The sequence below is a fragment of the Chrysemys picta genome, chromosome 12 (genome assembly GCF_011386835.1).
Source record: "Chrysemys picta bellii isolate R12L10 chromosome 12, ASM1138683v2, whole genome shotgun sequence".
NCBI classification, from domain to species: Eukaryota; Metazoa; Chordata; order Testudines; family Emydidae; genus Chrysemys; species Chrysemys picta.
Genome location: NC_088802.1, coordinates 18166608 through 18183549, shown reverse-complemented (window position 1 = coordinate 18183549; position 16942 = coordinate 18166608). Strand labels below are relative to the sequence as shown.

Genomic DNA, 16942 nt, shown 5'->3' with positions numbered 1-16942 from the left:
AGAACGGTCAGTGTTTGGGCCAGTTACATTAACTGATGTAAGGGTTATTGCCATAAATGTGACGGGGAATCTCACCTCTCCCTCTTTTCTCCCCCTAGAGCAGTGGTTTTCAACCCGTGGACCACAGACCCCGGCAGGTTTACAGAATCTGTCTAACATTTCCGAAGGGGTCTGCATCACCATTCAAAATTTTGTAGGGGTCTGCACATGAAAATAGGTTGAAAACCACTGCCCTAGGAACGCTGTGATCTGAACTGGAGAGTGAGAAAGGTCAGTGTCTGGGGCCAATGGGGTGGTATAAAGATTATATGAGAATGTTTCCGAAAAAGGTGGCGAATCAGTAAACTGGAGATTACCAGCAGACGAGACATTTGGAATGAAGCCAAAGGGAGGATGTGGTTTAGGCTTTGTCTGCACTACGCACTTTTTAGCAACACAACTGTGCCACTACAGCCATGGTACTAAAAGGTGCGCAGTGTAGTCGCTGTTTGTCGGTGGGAGAGAGCTCTCCGCTGACGAAAAACTTCCATCCCCAACAAGCGTCTGTAGCTTCATCGGCAGGAGAGTTCTCCCGCCGACAAAGCGCTGCTCCCGCTGGTGCTACAAAGCCTCCGTGTAAAGCTCATCACAGGACGGGGATTCCCTCCCTCGCCCTGGGGACCCGGCTGTGCCTGGAGGCCCATGGGAAGTGATGGCTCAGGCTGCGGCTTTGGAACTGAGCGGGCTGCAGCACCTGAAGTGGGGACACCACAGAGCGATGGGGGGATGGGTGGGAAATGAGCAGAGCCCCCATTTCAGCAGGGGTGGTGGGGGGAAGGTATTTGCACAGAGACGATTCTGATGGGGCAGGAGGGGGGCTACACGTGTGTTGTGGTGAAAGTGTAAAACACATGTGGGATGGGAAAATTGAAAATAACGTGCTAGTGTTTGAATGGGGGATGGGGAATGTCTCTGTATTAGCAGCAGAGCCGAAGCAGTGAGCTCAGGGCTGCTCGCGCTGACACAGACGGGCTCTGATGGGGAAGGAGCCAATTGTCCTAAAACCCCTTGGAAATTACAGACACAGCACCCTGAGCCCAGGCCCTGAGTAGCTCTTGACCGCCCCGGCCAGGGTCACTGCTGGGGACTATGAGACGTGTCCAGTGTTTAACAGAATCCCTCACATGGGATCCGCCCGTGTCCTGGCCTTTCACAGCCATGTAACATGCGAAGAGGCAGGATTTCACCGTCAGTGACCATGTGCTGATGTGTGTGTGTGTGTGTGTGTCTGTGTGTGTGTGTGGTGTGTGTGTGTATTTGTTCTGGTATCAAGGAGACATTTGGGACTTGTGGGAAGGAGGGGAAATGTATCTCCTTTCTCCCTGCCCTGTTTTAGCATGCACAGAGCTCAGGCTGTAGTTGGATGGAGGTGGGAGGGTCTTGAATTCACTGTTCCTCATCCCAACAACCTTTGAAGACAGGTAGCTACCCCAGTGCCTCTCTCCCCAGGATCTGTCCTTGAATCCAGCTGTGCGGGAGAAGTCAGAAGTTGGATGTTTCTGCTAAAATGATCAGCAGTGAGATAATTGAAAATGGTGACAATTAAATTGTCATCGATCAGGTTTTAGTGTCACCATCCCAACCCCACTGTGCTGAGAGTGAGCAGCAAACAGAACTTCCTGCAGACTCAGGCAGATCTCCCTGGGCTGGTGCACTGCTTACACCCAGGTCACTTGATCAATGCTACCTGCATACCCAGAAAGGCTGGACACTTTTTAATACACGGGGGGGAGATTTTCACCCCCATCTCAACCTTGTTATGTTCATAAAAGGACCAGAGCAGCATAAAAGGGCTCCAGGAGGCTTGGATCCAGCTGGGGGAGGATTCCTCCAGAGCAGGCAGTGCAGAGAACGGCTGCAGGCTGCCCTCTGAGGACCAGCTCACAAGCCCTAGTGTAGGGGTATAGGGGAGAGGGGACTGGGAACAAGAGCGGGGTGTCAGGGCAGGGCCACAGCGCACAGGTCTGCAGAGATTCTGGGCCGTGCTGCTGCCCATATGTGCCCAGGGAGCGGCTGCTGTAACTAAAGCCATAAGCTAAGCCAGAAAAACTCACTCCCATTACAGAATAAGAGCGCTGACATGGGGCGTTGTACCGGTGTAACAAGCGCGGTTTCAATTCCCACCTTACCTTACACTGGTGTAACCTTCCCATGCAGACAAGCGCTGAGTTACAGCGGGGACTGCTTTGGCATCCAGAGCACCCAGGATCATGGGATGTGGGGTTTGTGGTAAAAACCACAGTCGCCCTCACGTGCGCCTGGGCTGCAGGTTCTGAGAACAGAATCTCACCCTGAGAGTTTAAACCATAGATGGCAATTATGTGGCAATTCTTTAACTAGAGGGCCATGCACTTTGTTGCTTACATAGGACCAGTGGTGCATCCAACTGGGGTCCTCAAACCCACCCCCCACCTTCAAATGTGTCCCTCCCCCTCAAATTTGGCCATAACCCTACTGATTATTGTGAAAAGCAGAAAACTGTAAAAACTGATTTCCAATAAAATTAGACTTTTCTGGTTTTCACCCAAATCAATAGAGTTCTGACCAGAGTGGGGAGGCGAGGGGCCTGGCTGGAATATGGGGGTGAGGAGAAGAGGAGGCAAGAAGTGCAGTGGGAGGAGCTGACTGGAGTGCACTGAGGGGCCCGCTAACCCGAATTCTAAACTCATCCTCACCTTAAACCCTAACCCTGAGGTCACCGCCGCAGCCTGTATCTTGAGGGATCAAACGGTGAGTTTAGTGGAAATCCGGCTTTTACAGTTCTCCTGTTTGCATCAGAATCAGGAGGGTTCTGCCCACTGGTAGCTAGAACATGCCCTGAAATGCTGCAATTGATGGGACGTGGTTATCAAAAGTGATCCCGTTCCAGACAGATAGAAACACCATCGAGTTCAGTGTGGGGCCTCAGCCAGAGGGGAAAGGAGATGGCCATTTACTCAGTGTTTTACCTGCACGAGGCCTTGTGTCCCCAGTATAACGCGGGCAGTGGGAATAGCTAGAGGCAGAGCGCCCCTCTGTGTGTGCTATTTTCTACCAGTAGAAAAATGACTCCTATGAGTTTGCAATAATTGAGTTAAATCTTCTGCCTTGTAACACATCTCTCCTGTTGTTCACTTCCAGCGGCACATCGTGCAGAGAAAGGTGAGGTCCCTTTGTTCATTGCAATGGGAGGGGAGGGGAATCTCAGACTTTGCAACAAATGTCATAGACCCCTGGGGCAGGTATTGAGAGCTCTCACTGTGAACAGAAAGTCAGTCTGGTTTGTGTGGTGCACAGAGAAGCTCTGCCCCTCGTCCCTCACACTCAGGACACGGAATGAACAGACCCAAACCCCACTCACTGAACTCACAGGGGATTTGTTGCTTCCACACAGCTGGGGGAGGGAGCGGGTTTGGCTCACTCTGTTTGTAGCCAGCACTGTGCCCAGGCTGTGAGCTGGCTGTAGTCCTTAACACCCCCGGTGTGACCTGCCAGGCAGAAGGTGGCCAGGGACATGGTGGCTGATGATGTCATCATGCTGCTTGCTACGGTGTCACTCTGCTCATTTGCTCTGCTGTGCTATTGGATGTGGGCTCCACCCCCCTCCCACCCAGTCCCGTCACCCCAATGATAGAGGAATCTGCTCCCATGGAGAGTTCCCTCGAATTCTTCCTGACCCCCATCAGCGTTTGGATTTTGCCCTGAAGCGGGAGGGGGTTTCTCTCCCTTCCAGTATGCTTGTGTTTTTGAGAATTATCACAACTCTGGATATCTGCATTTCTCTATCAGTGCCTGGGCCTTTCTGAATCCTTTGTCCATTTGGGGTTTTTCCTTGATTGTCTGTTTTGTTTTAACCCTACTCAGTGTAAAACTTCATGTTCTTATTTGCCATATAAATGTCCTTTCATTTTATTTCTGTTAAACTCTTGTCCTCAATGCTATCTTGTGGCAAGGAGGTCCACGGGCTAATTATGCATCATGTAAACAATAGTATTTCCTCTTATAGTTTTAAATTTGCTACCTTTCAATTTAGTTGAGTATCCTCTTGTTCTTGTAGTAGGAGGGAAGGTAGGGCTGAGAACCCAATTTCTCTCACTCATTCACCGTTTCTTATCTAAACTAAAATGTCCCATCTCTTTCAATCACTTTTTACATGGCTTTGCCTTCAGGGCTCTAATCATTATTTTTGCCTGTCTCTGTCATATCCTTCCTGAGATAGGGCGACCAGTACAGATAAGGATGTATATAAGTGAGATTTTCTGTCCTGTTCTTTGTGCATCCTGACACTTCATGCTTTAAATACCGCTGCACATTGAGCAGAGCTCTTCACAGAGGTGTCCACAGTGATGCCCAGGTCTTTTTGCTGAGTATTTTAAAGCCAATAACCTGCATGCGTCGGTCTATTTATCCTTGTAATGTGCATTACCTCACATTGATCAACACTGAATTTCATCAGCCATCACGTTATCCAAGCTTGGTGCCTCTGAAATAACTCAGACTCCTTTGGTATCCTAAATAATTGTGTCATCTGCAAATTTTGCCACTTTAGGGCTTATCCTTTGTTCCAAGTCACTGATAAATAGACATGGGGTTCTCAAACTTCATTGCACCACAAACCCCTTCTGACAACAACAATTACTACACGACCCCAGGAGAGGGACCGAAGCCTGAGCCTGGCTGAGCCCTGCCCCCTGGGGGTGGGGGCAGAGCCAAAGCTGAAGCCCAAGGGCTTTTGTCCCAAACAGGGGGGCTGTAATCTGAGCCCCAGTGCCCAGGGCTGAAGCCCTTGGGCTTCAGCTTCAGCCCCAGGCAGTGGGACTCGGGCTTTGGCCCCAGGCCCCAGCAACTCTATGCCACTCCCGGCAACCCCATTAAAACAGGGCCGCAACCCACTTTTGGGTCTTGACCCACAGTTTGAGAACCACTGAAATAGACTAAACACCAGTCCTAATACCCGTCTTTGAGGCACCCCACTGCTTAGGGTTACCATATTTCAACAAGCAAAAAAGAGGACGGGAGGAGCCCCGCCCTAGCCCCGCCCCTGCCCCTCCCACTTCCCGCCCCCCCCAGAACCCCCAACCCTCCCCCCGTTCCTTGTCCCCTGACTGCCCCCTCCTGGGACCCCTGCCCCTAACTGCCCCCCGGGACTCCACTCCCTATCTAAGCCTCCTTGCCTCTTGTCCCCTGACTGCCCCAACCCTTATCCACACCCCCACCCCCAGACAGACCCCTGGGACTCCCACGCCCCATCCAACCACTCCCCACCCCCTGACAGCCCCCCCCAGAACTCCCAACCCATCTAAACCCCTCTGCTCCCTGTCCCCTGACTGCTCCGATCCCTCTCCACACTCCTGCCCCCTGACAGCCCCCCCAGAACTCCCAACCCATCTAAACCCCTCTGCTCCCTGTCCCCTGACTGCTCCGATCCCTCTCCCCACTCCTGCCCCCTGACAGCTCCCCCCCAGAACTCCCAGCCCCCTACCCCCCGCTCCTTGTCCCCTGACTGCCCCCTCCTGGGACCCCTGCTCCTAACTGCCCTCCAGAACCCCACCCCCTACCTAAGACTCCCTGTTCCTTGTCCCCTAACTGCCCCTTCCTAAGATCCCCCCCCCCCAACTGCCCCCCCAGGACCCTACCCCCTACCTGTACCCTGACTGCCCAAAACTTTCTCCACTCCCCTCCAAAAGCCCCCCCCCGTTTCTTGACTGCCCCCTCCAGAACCTCCCTGCCCCTTCTCCTGCCCCCCCTTACCCTGCTGCTCAGAACAGGGTGTTGGGCTCTGTGCCAGCGGGACACATGGCTGAGCTCCCCTGCAAAACACAAAACCCGGTCCCTGGCCCTGCACAGGGTTGCCGGAGCGGGCTGCAGGAGGAGGAGCTGCCGGCCGGCTCAGAATGCAGGGAGGGGGGGGTGGGAGGAGGAAGCTGCTCCGGAGTCCAGCCCGGGACTTTCTTGCAGCCCTCCCAGCCGCCCTCCCAGCCGGGGGAGGGGGAAATCCCGGACATTGTGAGTGCTTTACAAATTCCCCCCGGACGCTATTTTTAGCACACAAAAGGAGGACATGTCCGGGTAAATCCGGACGAATGGTAACCCTACCACTGCTAACCTTTTTCCATATGAAAATTGCTCTTTGTTTTCTGTCATTTAGCGGGTTTCTGATCCAGGACAATACTTTACCTCTCACCCCATGATGACTTAGGCTACGTCTGCACTACAGAGCTTCTAACGCTACAGCTGTACCAATGCAGCCGTGCCACTGTAAGATCTCTAGTGGAGCCACTGTGTGCTGACTGGAGAGAGTTCTCCCATTGGCATAATGATTCACCTCCAGCGGGCGGTGGTAGCTATGCGGGCAGGAGAGTTTCTCCCACCAACATAGTGCTGTACACACTAACACTTATGTCAGCGTAACTTATGTTGCTCAGGGGGTGGAATATTCACACCCTGCGTGACATAAGTTTTGCAGACATAAGTGGTAGTGTAGACAGCCTTAGTTTCCTTAAAAACTTTTTGTGAGGAACTTTTTCAAAGACTTTGACAGTCCACGTCAATTATGCCATTGGGTTCTCCTTTGTGCCATACTGTACTGACAAACTCAATGACATTTAATAGATTAGTGAGACACAAGCCTAGTCTATTCTAGGAATTTATATTGGTAAAGCTACATTTTTCAGGAGTGTGAATCCATACCCCTGAGAGATGTAGTTTATATACCAAGCTAACCCCTGGTGTAAACAGTGCGAGGTCAACGGAATAATCAACCTAGCTACGGACTTTGGGAGAGGTGGGTTACTATGACGATGGGAGAATCCCTCCCCTCAGCGTAGGTCGTGTCTATGCTGAAGCCCCACAGCAGCAGTGGTGCAGCTGCACTGCTGTAGAGGTTTAAGTGTAGACATAGCTACAGTTTTCTTTTCCAGCTGTGCTAGTTGGACTTTTTCCCATCATTCTCATACAGCTGATTTAGAATTCTGGTTTAGTTCTTGTTTCAGCCAGTTTACCAGGCACTGACGTAAGGCTCACTGGGCTGTAATTCTCAGAATTACTCTGGACAAATTTGGGAACAACATTCCCAACCCTCTGAATCTCCGGAAGTGTAGCTGATTTTAATGAGAGATGCGTATGATTGTTAGCAGCTCAGCCATATCGTTCTGATGTCATTTCAGAACTTTTGGGTGTTTGGCACCTGGCAGGGATCTACGCTGCTCATGATGGCTGCTGGCTCTTTAACTTATCAGTTGTTCCAATATCTCCTCTTCACTCCTCGATCCCTGGTCTTTATTTCCTGAACAGAGCAGCTCCAGGGCAGGTCTCTCCCCAACATTCTCTGTGGTGAAAACTGATGCAAAGAAACCAGTCAGTCTCTCAGCATTGTCCTTACCCTCCTCAATTGCTCCCTTCCCCCCACCCCGCCTCCTGCAGATCCAGGGGACCCATCGATTCTCTCACAGGTGTCCTGATTCCCATGGACTGAAATAATTCCCTGGTATTTGTTTTATCTCTCCGGCCATTCACTCTGCTAATTCCATTTTAGCCTCCTAATTCCCATCATGCACTTCACCCAATGTACTGTATGACCCTTTCTGCTGGCTTCCCAGGGTTAATATTTTCCACTTGCTGAGGGATCCCTGTTTGGCTCTAACAACCTCCTGCACCTGGCCAGGTGGGGTTACAATATTCCTCCCCTTGCTAATTCCTTTGCTGCTCAGGAGGTGCCAGGCTCTGGTTGCTGACGTAGCCTCCAGGCTGAGTCTAAGGATTTTAACTTCCCTGCTTTAAAGTCTTTTTGACTCTCTTCTCTTCCGCAAGATAATGTGATATTAGGGTGACCAGACAGCAAGTGTGAAAATCGGGATAGGGGATGAGGGGGCGGTAATGGGCACCTATATAAGACAAAGCCCCAAATATCGGGACTGTCCCTATAAAATCAGGACATCTGGTCACTCTATGTAATATTGACTCATTTCTCTTTGTTTGATTTTTAGAGAAACTCCAGGCTGAGCTCAGTAAGTTCCATTCCCCCCTGTATCACCCTGTGTGACATTGTCTCCTGCTCAGCGTGTCGGTGTTCAGGGGAGTTCTCACCCTTCTGTCTGTGTTTGGTTGCAGGGTGGAGATGCGCCCAGCTCTGCGCAGGTACTGTACATTCCACTTATGTTTTATCCATGGTGAGGCCCCACCTCCCCTTGGGAGCTCTCTGCTCCTTTCCCTGCACAGAGCATTTTCCTATGAAATTCAATAGGCTAAAAACAGCAATGTCACTGGGGGCCCATGGAAAGGGGCAGGCGACACCCCAGGTTTATTGCAGAGCAGGGACATGCCCCCTTTGGGAAAGGGCTGATTGGTGAGGGAATACTGCCCCCTGGTGTCACCTTTCCAGGGCCGTACCTGGGATCTGCAGGATGGACATTCTTATCTGGCCATAATTGAACTGAACTGCCAAGCTCTCTCTTCCCAGCAGCAGGATTTCTATGCTCAGACCGGGCTTTAGCCACAATTTCCTTCTAGCGTAACATGCCCAGACAGGAGCTGTTCAGTGTCCCCTGGATTTGGGGGGGAGAAAGACTCTGTCCCCACTGCAAGGGCAGGCAGGTTTTTATAACCAGCTTGTGATGCTCCTCTCACCCAGTTACAACAAATTGTGCCCAGGGGTCCATGCACTCCGGGGTATCCTACCACACAGAGCTGGGAGGGAGGGGGGCACCGAGGGCAGTTACACAAACACCGCTGGGGGTCCTGTTAGGTTCGCCACCTCTGAGGTGCAGAAAGACAGGAAATCTGCCTGGTTCATGTACACCACCTGTCCCCTCACCCGGGCACTGTCTCCCCATCCGAATCCCGGGAGAGGGCATTAGCTCCCAGAGGCTCCTGCTCCTGGACTGCCCCAAATACCAACCTCACCAAGCAGAGGTGCCAGATCTACCCCGCTGCCCCCGGCGGTGACCCCCACAGCTGGTACCTGCACAATGGTGACTGGGCCCTGCTAGCCCTGAGCTCCTGATCTCACTCACTGCTCCAAGCTGCCCGTCTCTGCAGCTTCCAGGCACTCTGGACCCAGAGCTCCCTTTGCGTAGGGACCCCCACCCCGCAGCTCCCCCGCTACAGCCACTGACACACCTGGGACTTGTCATGTCCTGGGCAGACTCACAGATTTCCCAGGACAGTGACATGGACAAAGGGACAATCCTGGGAAAACCTGGACAGGTCGGGTTGCCAACTTTCTAATCTCACAAAACCGAACACCTCTGCCGCGCCCCTGCCCTGAGGCCCTGCCCCTGCCCTTACCCTTCTCTGGGGCCCCACCCCTGCTCACTCCATTCTCTCTCCCTCCGTTGCTCACTGTCCCCTACCCTTACCCACTTTTACTGGGCTGGGGCAGGGGTTTGGGGTGCGGGGGGGGGGGGATGAGGGCTCTGGCTGGGGGTGCAGACTCTGTGGTGGGGCCAGGGATGAGGGTTTTGAGGTGTGGGAGAGGGCTCCAGGATGGGGCAGGGGATTGGGGTGCTGGAGGGTATGGGCTCTGGGCTGGCGGTGTGGGCTCTGGGTGGGGCCAGAAATGAGGGGTTCAAGGTGTGGGAGAGGGATCTGGGCTGGGGAAAGGGGTTCAGAGGGAGGGAGGGAGTGCAGGCTCTGGCTGGGGGTGTGGGCTCTGGGGTGGGGTTGGGGATGAGGGGTTTGGGTTGAAGGAAGGGGCATTGGGTTGGGGCAGGGGGTTGGGGTGTTGGCGGGGACAGGTGCCAACCCTAGGTCCTGTCCACACGGCCCAGTAACACCCAGCTGAGCCAGGTACAGGCAGCCACATGCCAGCCCAGGCCCCTGGCAGGACGCTGAGCTGCCAGGGTCACTAACAGTGTTAACTCTGTCACGTGCCACTCACCATGCTTAGAGCCCCCAGGGCCCTGGGCCCAGCCCCAGAACAGCTGTAACCTAGAATTATAGCAATGCAGGGCTGGAAGGGACCTCGAGAGGTCACCTAGTCCAGCCCCTGACACTGGGTCAGGGCCTAGACGATCCCTGGCAGGGATTTGTCCTGTTCTTACAAACCTCCAGTGACGGGGATCCCACAACCTCCCTTGGAGCCGGGTCTAGAGCGTCACTGCCCTGAGAGTTAGAAAGTGTTTCCTCATCTCCAGCCTCAGTCTCCCTTGCTGCAGATTGTGCCCATTGCTCCTTGGACAGGCCCTCGCCCTTCCCGCCTGTGGCACTGGGGGTGTCACCAAGTGTGAGCATCGCTGGTATCACACTGAATGGCTGGCAGTGCTGGGCTGGCCCAGGGGGGCAGTGAGAGCAGCTGGGGCCTTTCACTCCCCAGTCACTGATCTCAGCCCAGGTTGAGAGTCCAGTTCCCAGCAGACAGGAGCTCACAGTGTAACTCACTCTAACGGCAGCCTCACTGGCCACCTCCACAGGGAGCCCAAGGCCTGAACGGGCCACAGGGACGGTTCCTCCCCAGGGAGAGGCTCCAGCAGGTGTCAGGGCTGAGCCACGTTGGCAGGACAGTGGGGGGCTCACACGGCCACTGTGACATCCTCGTACCTTTGATACACAGAGCTCCAGCAGCTGGGGTGTAAACCCCACTCGTACCCCTAGCACTGAACTCACTGACGCTGCCCCAAGCCCCCTCTCCTCCTGAGGAGGGGGGGCTGAGTAAGGGGCACTGGAAGAGGGGTGCCAGGGGGCCATGACTCCATCACTTTTACTAATGGGAGGGCTATGCCCTCCCACTTTTTACCAGCTGTAAGAGTGAGCGACGCGGGGAGGAGAGGGCAGAAAGGACCGACCAGGGGGGCAGGGTGTTGGGGGGAAGAGGCAGTGTGAGGGGTGGTGTGGGGGCAGGAGCTCAGGGAGAAGGGCCGGCATGGGAGGGTGGGGCCACGGTTTGGGCACCAATGACCCCTTTACTTTTAGAGAGCTTCCATCACTCCTGGGGGAGTACCATCTCGGATCCTGATCCACGGGCACATCTGTGTATTTGCCGGGCACAGAGCTTTCTGGGTGGAGACACTTTCACGCTCACCCAGGAACCTGTTTTGGGAGGCCCCAATGCCCAGGAGGCTGAGGGCTCTCATTCCCCTGTCCCAGGGGTGAAGGGAGCAGCCCTGGGGCTGCTGTTCCCCATCCCAGGAAGGGGGCGAAGGGGACGTGGACACAGACAATGTCTCCACGTGTGCTGTGAGGGGCAGACCCAGCTCCACCCTGGGCTTCAGAGCCTGAGCTCCAGCCAGAGCTTGAACCTCTACGTGGCTATTTTTAGTGCTAAAGAGGGGCACTAAATCTGAATCTATCCACCCAGCTCTGAGACTTGCTGCCGTGGTGCAGCTCCAGAGGGTCTGTGCCACTAGCAGCATCCATGGGACAAATCGCTCTGGGCAGAGAGTTCACACTGGAGCCAAGTCTCATTTTCAGCCTGATTTGTGGGGGTGAAATCAGGGGCTCAGGGGCCATTTGTCTGCCAAGGGCAAATTAAACAGCAGTTCTGGAGTGTTTCATAGCTGATGTCCTGAACCTGGCCTGCCCGTAACTGTGCGTTTCTGGGGATGTTGCCAGTCACTCACTGCAGGTCACTGGGATTGGGGCTCGTAAGTTGCTCAGACAGGTTTGCAGTGGAGCTGGGTGAAATGTTTTGGACAAATAGTTTATTTGCTGCAAAATTATATTTCGTGTCAACAGAAACTATTCGTGAATCCATGTCAAGTTTGCTGACTAGTTTCAATTAACAGAAAAAGGTGCCGCTGCTTCCCTTCTAACCTTTAGCCCAGTGGCTGGGCCCTCAGCTGGAAGCCCCAGGTTCAATCCCCCCGTGTGATGCCATGAGGGCTCGAACCGCTGGGCTCTGGGTGTCTGATGACATCCCCCTGTGTCTAAACACTGCCATGGGCACTGGGCCAAAGCGTGGGAGTGAGAATGACTGTGCAGCCCAGTGGGTCAGGCCCCAACTGGGAGACCCATAGTCCAGCTCCTCTGCTCCAGTGACCCTGTAATTATTGATCCATAACCCTAGTGATGGGAGGGGTTACAGCCCCTGGCACAACAGTGTCTCAGGCCATATCTGCTGGGGTTTCCTTGCACCAAGGTACCTGCACTGGTGCAAACGCCTAGTGTAGATGCTCTGCGGGTGTGAACTGGGACTGGCCCCTGGTGCAGCTTCTCCCAGATGGAGGGGGCAGTAAGTGGAGAAATGCCCCCTCCCCTCCCCACTGCCCTGGCCTCATTAAAAACAGCCCATTAGTGTGCATTTATACCCCGCCCCCCCCGGAATCTTCCACTGTATTGCCCCCCCAGTGAGCCCAACCCAGACCACTGCCACCCTGGGGGAGGGGTTGCGCCGGACGAGGGGAGGGGCTGGCTGTGGGGTTTGCCTGGTTGGAAGGTGGGGCCCGTGGGGCCCACCAGCATGGAGAGTCCCAGCAGCTCCCCCTGGGGCAGGCTGCACCCCCAGTGTGTGTGGGAACAGCACCGACCTGCTCTGAGCGAGAAACCAACCACACATGGCCTGAAAGCAACAGAGATTCCCAGGGGCCTGCCTCTCCCTCACCCCTCTTTGGCTCTTGCCCCTCCCGTACCCTTTCCTCAATCCTGTGCCCACCTGGCCACTGCCTCTATCCTCCACCACCCCCCCCGCCCCTCCACTTCTTCTCACTCCATTTCTGCTCCCCTGGGCCCCTGCCCCTCTGCCCCCACTTTGCCTCCCTGGCATGTGCCCCTGCCCTCCACCCATCTCTGCCTCGCTGGCTCCGCCCTCGCTTCTCCTCCTGCTCTCCTGGCACCTTCCCCTCTCCCCCAAACATCCTCTGCATCCTGGAGCCCACCCATCACTTCACACCTCCCCCCCCACTATATCCTGGCATCCACCTGTCCCCTTTCCCTCCTCTGCTGCCATGTCTCCCACCCCTCCCCTCACCCCCATCTGCTTCCCTGGTGACTACCACTGCCCTCATCCCCTTCTGCCCCCTGATGGCCACCCCACCCCTCACCCTCCTCTGCTGTCCTGGTTCCCGCCCTTCTTACTCCCCTCAGCCCTCCCAACACCTGCCCCCTCCCCACCCTCTCTGACCCCTGGCAACTGCCCCTTCCCTCACCCCCCTGTGCCCACCCTTCCTCTAGCACCACTCTGACCCCCTGCCACCTGCCTCTCCCCAATCCCCTCTCCTAACACCTCCCTCTACCCACCTGCCCTTGCCTCTCTCCTCCCCCCTCTCTGCCCCCTGGTGCTTGTCCCTCCCCTCCTGTGCCCTCCCTGTGTCTGCCCTTCTGCTCAACCCCCTCAATCCCCCTGGCACCTGCCCTTTCCCTTACCTGCTGCACCCTCCTGTTGCCTACCCCTTCCCTCCCTCCCCCTGTTATGCTTACAAGAAGCACACGGAATCAGGGGGAAAAGCAAAAAGCCGCATTTACTGGAGATACAAAAATTAGCACATGCATTCAGTCACACAAGCACACATACACACATACCGTCCCGCCAGTCAATGTTATAGTTACCAGTCCAGAGTCCGGAGCAACCTAGTGGCCAACTAGGTTGATCGCGGGTAGGGAGAAGCCGGATTCTGTCCATCGCGACACGATGCTCTGGGGAAGTCTTGGCAGGACAAACCCAAAATTTCATGGCAAAGCACCCTGTTTATATAGTGATCTTCCTTCATTGGGACCAATGAATTTTGCACTGTCATGCTGTAATCAATCGTTGTTTGAGAGTGCTTGTTTTCTTGAATTGTTCTTCTTATCTTTATCTTATTCCTTCATCAGTCTCTCTGAGAGTTACCCTAGGCTGGTTTTGATCACAATTATCTTGTCCCGATTGATAGGTGCTTGCCTCATTTTTAGAGTCGTCAATTTGCCCTCCTTGACATCTCAATAGGGGCGTGTTGCAATCTCCTGGCGCCTTTACATCTGTTCTTGTTCCTCCCTAGAAAATCTGGTCCGGTGATGGCCTTCACACTTATCTTCTAACACACATTCCTCATTCACACACAAAACAGGATTGATTTACACAGAACATTTGAACAGGAACATCAAATTGCAATGGAGGAGAAAACAATCATTGCATTCTTTTACTTATTTCAAAATGCTAATTTTAAACTTACAACAAAGCAGTGACGCTGAAGGTCTATTACTGCCTTGAAATCAGCTTCAGACACAACATTCTGGCTGGTGCATCTTTACCAATGGCACACGAGGCCATTCCCTCTGCCCGCCTGGTGCCCACATCTCCCTTCACACCCCTCTGCCCCCCTAGAGCCTGCCCTTCTCCACACCCCTCTCTCTGCCCCCCTTCTGCTCACCTGCTCCCTCACAGCCCATTCTGCCCCTTTGTCACCAGTGCCTGCCCATTCGCTCCCCCCCATGGTTCCACCTGCCCCACTCCTCATCGTCTCACCCCCTGGCAGCTCACCCTTCCCTTGATTTCCCCTGCCCCATTGGAGCTCCCCATTCCCTCATACCCCTCTGCCCCCTGGTGCCTGCCCCTTCCCTTGCTTCCCTGTGCCCCCTGGGGTCTGTCCCCTTCTTCTCCAACGGAGCCCACCCCTCCCCTTACCCCCTGCAGCCCCCTGGAATGTGCCCTTCCCTTTGCCACCTCGGTCCTCCTGGTGCCCGCTCCTCTTGCCCATCAATTGCCCTTGTGCCTCCCCTCCCCTCTACCTCCTTCTGCTCCTGGCACCTACCCCTCCCCTTTCCTCTCCCAGCATCACCCTGTCCCCTCCCCTCCCCCACCTCCACTGACACCTTCCCTTCCCCCCTCCCTCGCACCTCCTGCCCTTTCCCCCTCATTGTCTCCTCACAAGCAGAGGGGGTCTGACTCCCCTCAGGCAACAACCCCCGCCCCCAGCGATTAACGGGGATGCAGGTTAATTTCCCTTTGATCCCAGTGACCAGCCCCTGCCCCCGGCACTGACTCTGTGACTCTCTCCCCAGTGGACGTGACTCTGGATCCAGACACGGCAAATCCCAACCTCGTCCTGGCTGAGGATCGGAAACATGTGAGATGCGGCAACAAACGCCAGGATCTGCCCGACAACCCTGAGAGATTTGATCTTAGTGTCTCTGTCCTGGGCGCTGAGGGGTTCGCGGGCGGGAGGCGTTACTGGGAGGTGGAGGTGGGAGACAAGACAGGCTGGGACCTGGGGGTTTGTAGGGAATCTGTGAGCAGGAAGGGGCTGGTCACACTCACACCTGAGGATGGATACTGGGCCGTGTGGTTGAGGGATGGGGGATACAAGGCCCTCACCTCCCCCTCGACCCCCCTCCCTGTGAGCGTCAGGCCCAGCCGGGTGGGGATTTTCCTGGACTATGAGGCGGGCGAGGTCTCGTTTTACAATGTGACTGACAGGTCCCATCTCTTCACTTTCACTGACACCTTCTCCGGGACGCTCCGCCCTTATTTCTGTCCTGGTCGTAACGCTGGGGGTACAAATGCGGCTCCCCTGATAATCTGCCCGGTCCCAGCTCAGGCCGGAGGGAATCTCGGTCCCTGACAGTGACCCCGCGGCACAGACTGTCCCCTCCCAGCGCTGCTGCTCTTCCCGCCCCCAGTGATGGGGGCCAGTTACTGCAGCAACTGGACTTTTTGTGCTGACCGGATGCTGCCAGTTTCCCTTTTCAACTGGAGCTTCCAGTCGAAGACCGGACACCTGGCAACCCCCAGCCCTCACCTTTCCCTGTCCCCTGCCCCAGGGGTAGCAGATAGTGGGGGATGGGGTCATTCACTCTCGTCAGTATTTTCTACCCCTGTGAAATCCCAATGTAAAATATGAAAGAAAAAAAATTATTCTAATTTAGAAAATATTATTGTAACAAGGTGTAAATACAAGAATATTTTAATTTACATTTCAACAGTATTTCAAAAGCAAGCATTTAAACATATTTTTAGAAATGGAATTATTTACATTTTTTTTTATTCTTCCCTCAAATCTATATTGAAGTTTAACTTCTCTAAATAATGTCATTTGTATTTCAACTGTGGAATTTCAAGAAATCCAAATATTTATCTTAACAAAATAAACTATTAAATTGTCAGACTGGGTTGTTCAGTTATAATGTACATGTGTCATAAACATCACAACTACACACATGTGCAGCTGCTCTCTCTCTCTCTCTCTCCCCCTCTCTTTATTGTCTTCACTGGTTCTCTCTGGAAGGCAGGGCACATACACCCACCTCCTGCACTACATCTTTGAAAATTAATAGGTGAAAAAATCATAGAATTAATTAAGCAATATATTTAAGTTAATGCACACAAGATTATATAATATTCTTTGAACTTCTGTCAGCATTAATTCATGTGATTTTTAACTTTCTAGCTACATATAATTGGTAATCAAGATATGACCTTTCCTTTCTTTTTCTCACATCAATTAACAAAACACAGTCCCAACCTCAAATGCTATCTTCGTATAGGTAGAAATCTCTTCTAAAATCTCCATTTTTAGTTTATTTTTCTTTAGAAATATTATTTGCAGGCAATGTACTGTCACTGTCCACTGTTGATTTCAATGTACTGCCGGGCTCTTCATGTTCTTGGTTATGTAACCCTTCTGCCCATCTAAGTTGGCAGCAACAAGGGCCGGGTTCTGTATCTAGGGGTTCCGTTTCAATAACGCAATGCAAAACCGGCTCGAGCCCCACCCAGTGACCTGGGACAATTACATACCACCCCCTGGGTGCCTCTAAGAGGCAATACTTCCCCTCTCGCAAGCACGGAGTCTGAGTGTAACAGAAAATGTTTAATAACATGAGGTAAATGACATCAGCATTAAATTGGAAAAACACCACAAACAGGATTCATGACACAAACCATGAGCAAAAAACCCACCCCAGCAAATTGGGCTGTGTCCTTTCCCATTGGTTCTTGAAACCAGCAACCCAAGAATCACCAAAGTCCCAAAAGTCCAACAACCCCAAAGTCTCTTGGGTCCAGCAACCCAAGAAT

General features: G+C 53.6%; 1 protein-coding gene across 1 annotated transcript in view; it reads left to right on the top strand.

The window, feature by feature from the left end:
- Positions 1-16107, top strand: part of LOC135975016 (E3 ubiquitin-protein ligase TRIM39-like) — a 32710-nt gene extending 16603 nt beyond the window's left edge. Inside the window, exons 5-7 of the mRNA XM_065565050.1 lie at positions 8004-8024; positions 8128-8154; positions 14929-16107. Of these exons, the coding sequence (XP_065421122.1) occupies positions 8004-8024; positions 8128-8154; positions 14929-15488 (608 nt within the window). The 3' untranslated portion in view covers positions 15489-16107. The remainder of the gene's footprint in view (positions 1-8003; positions 8025-8127; positions 8155-14928) is intronic.
- Positions 16108-16942: the final 835 nt, after the last annotated feature.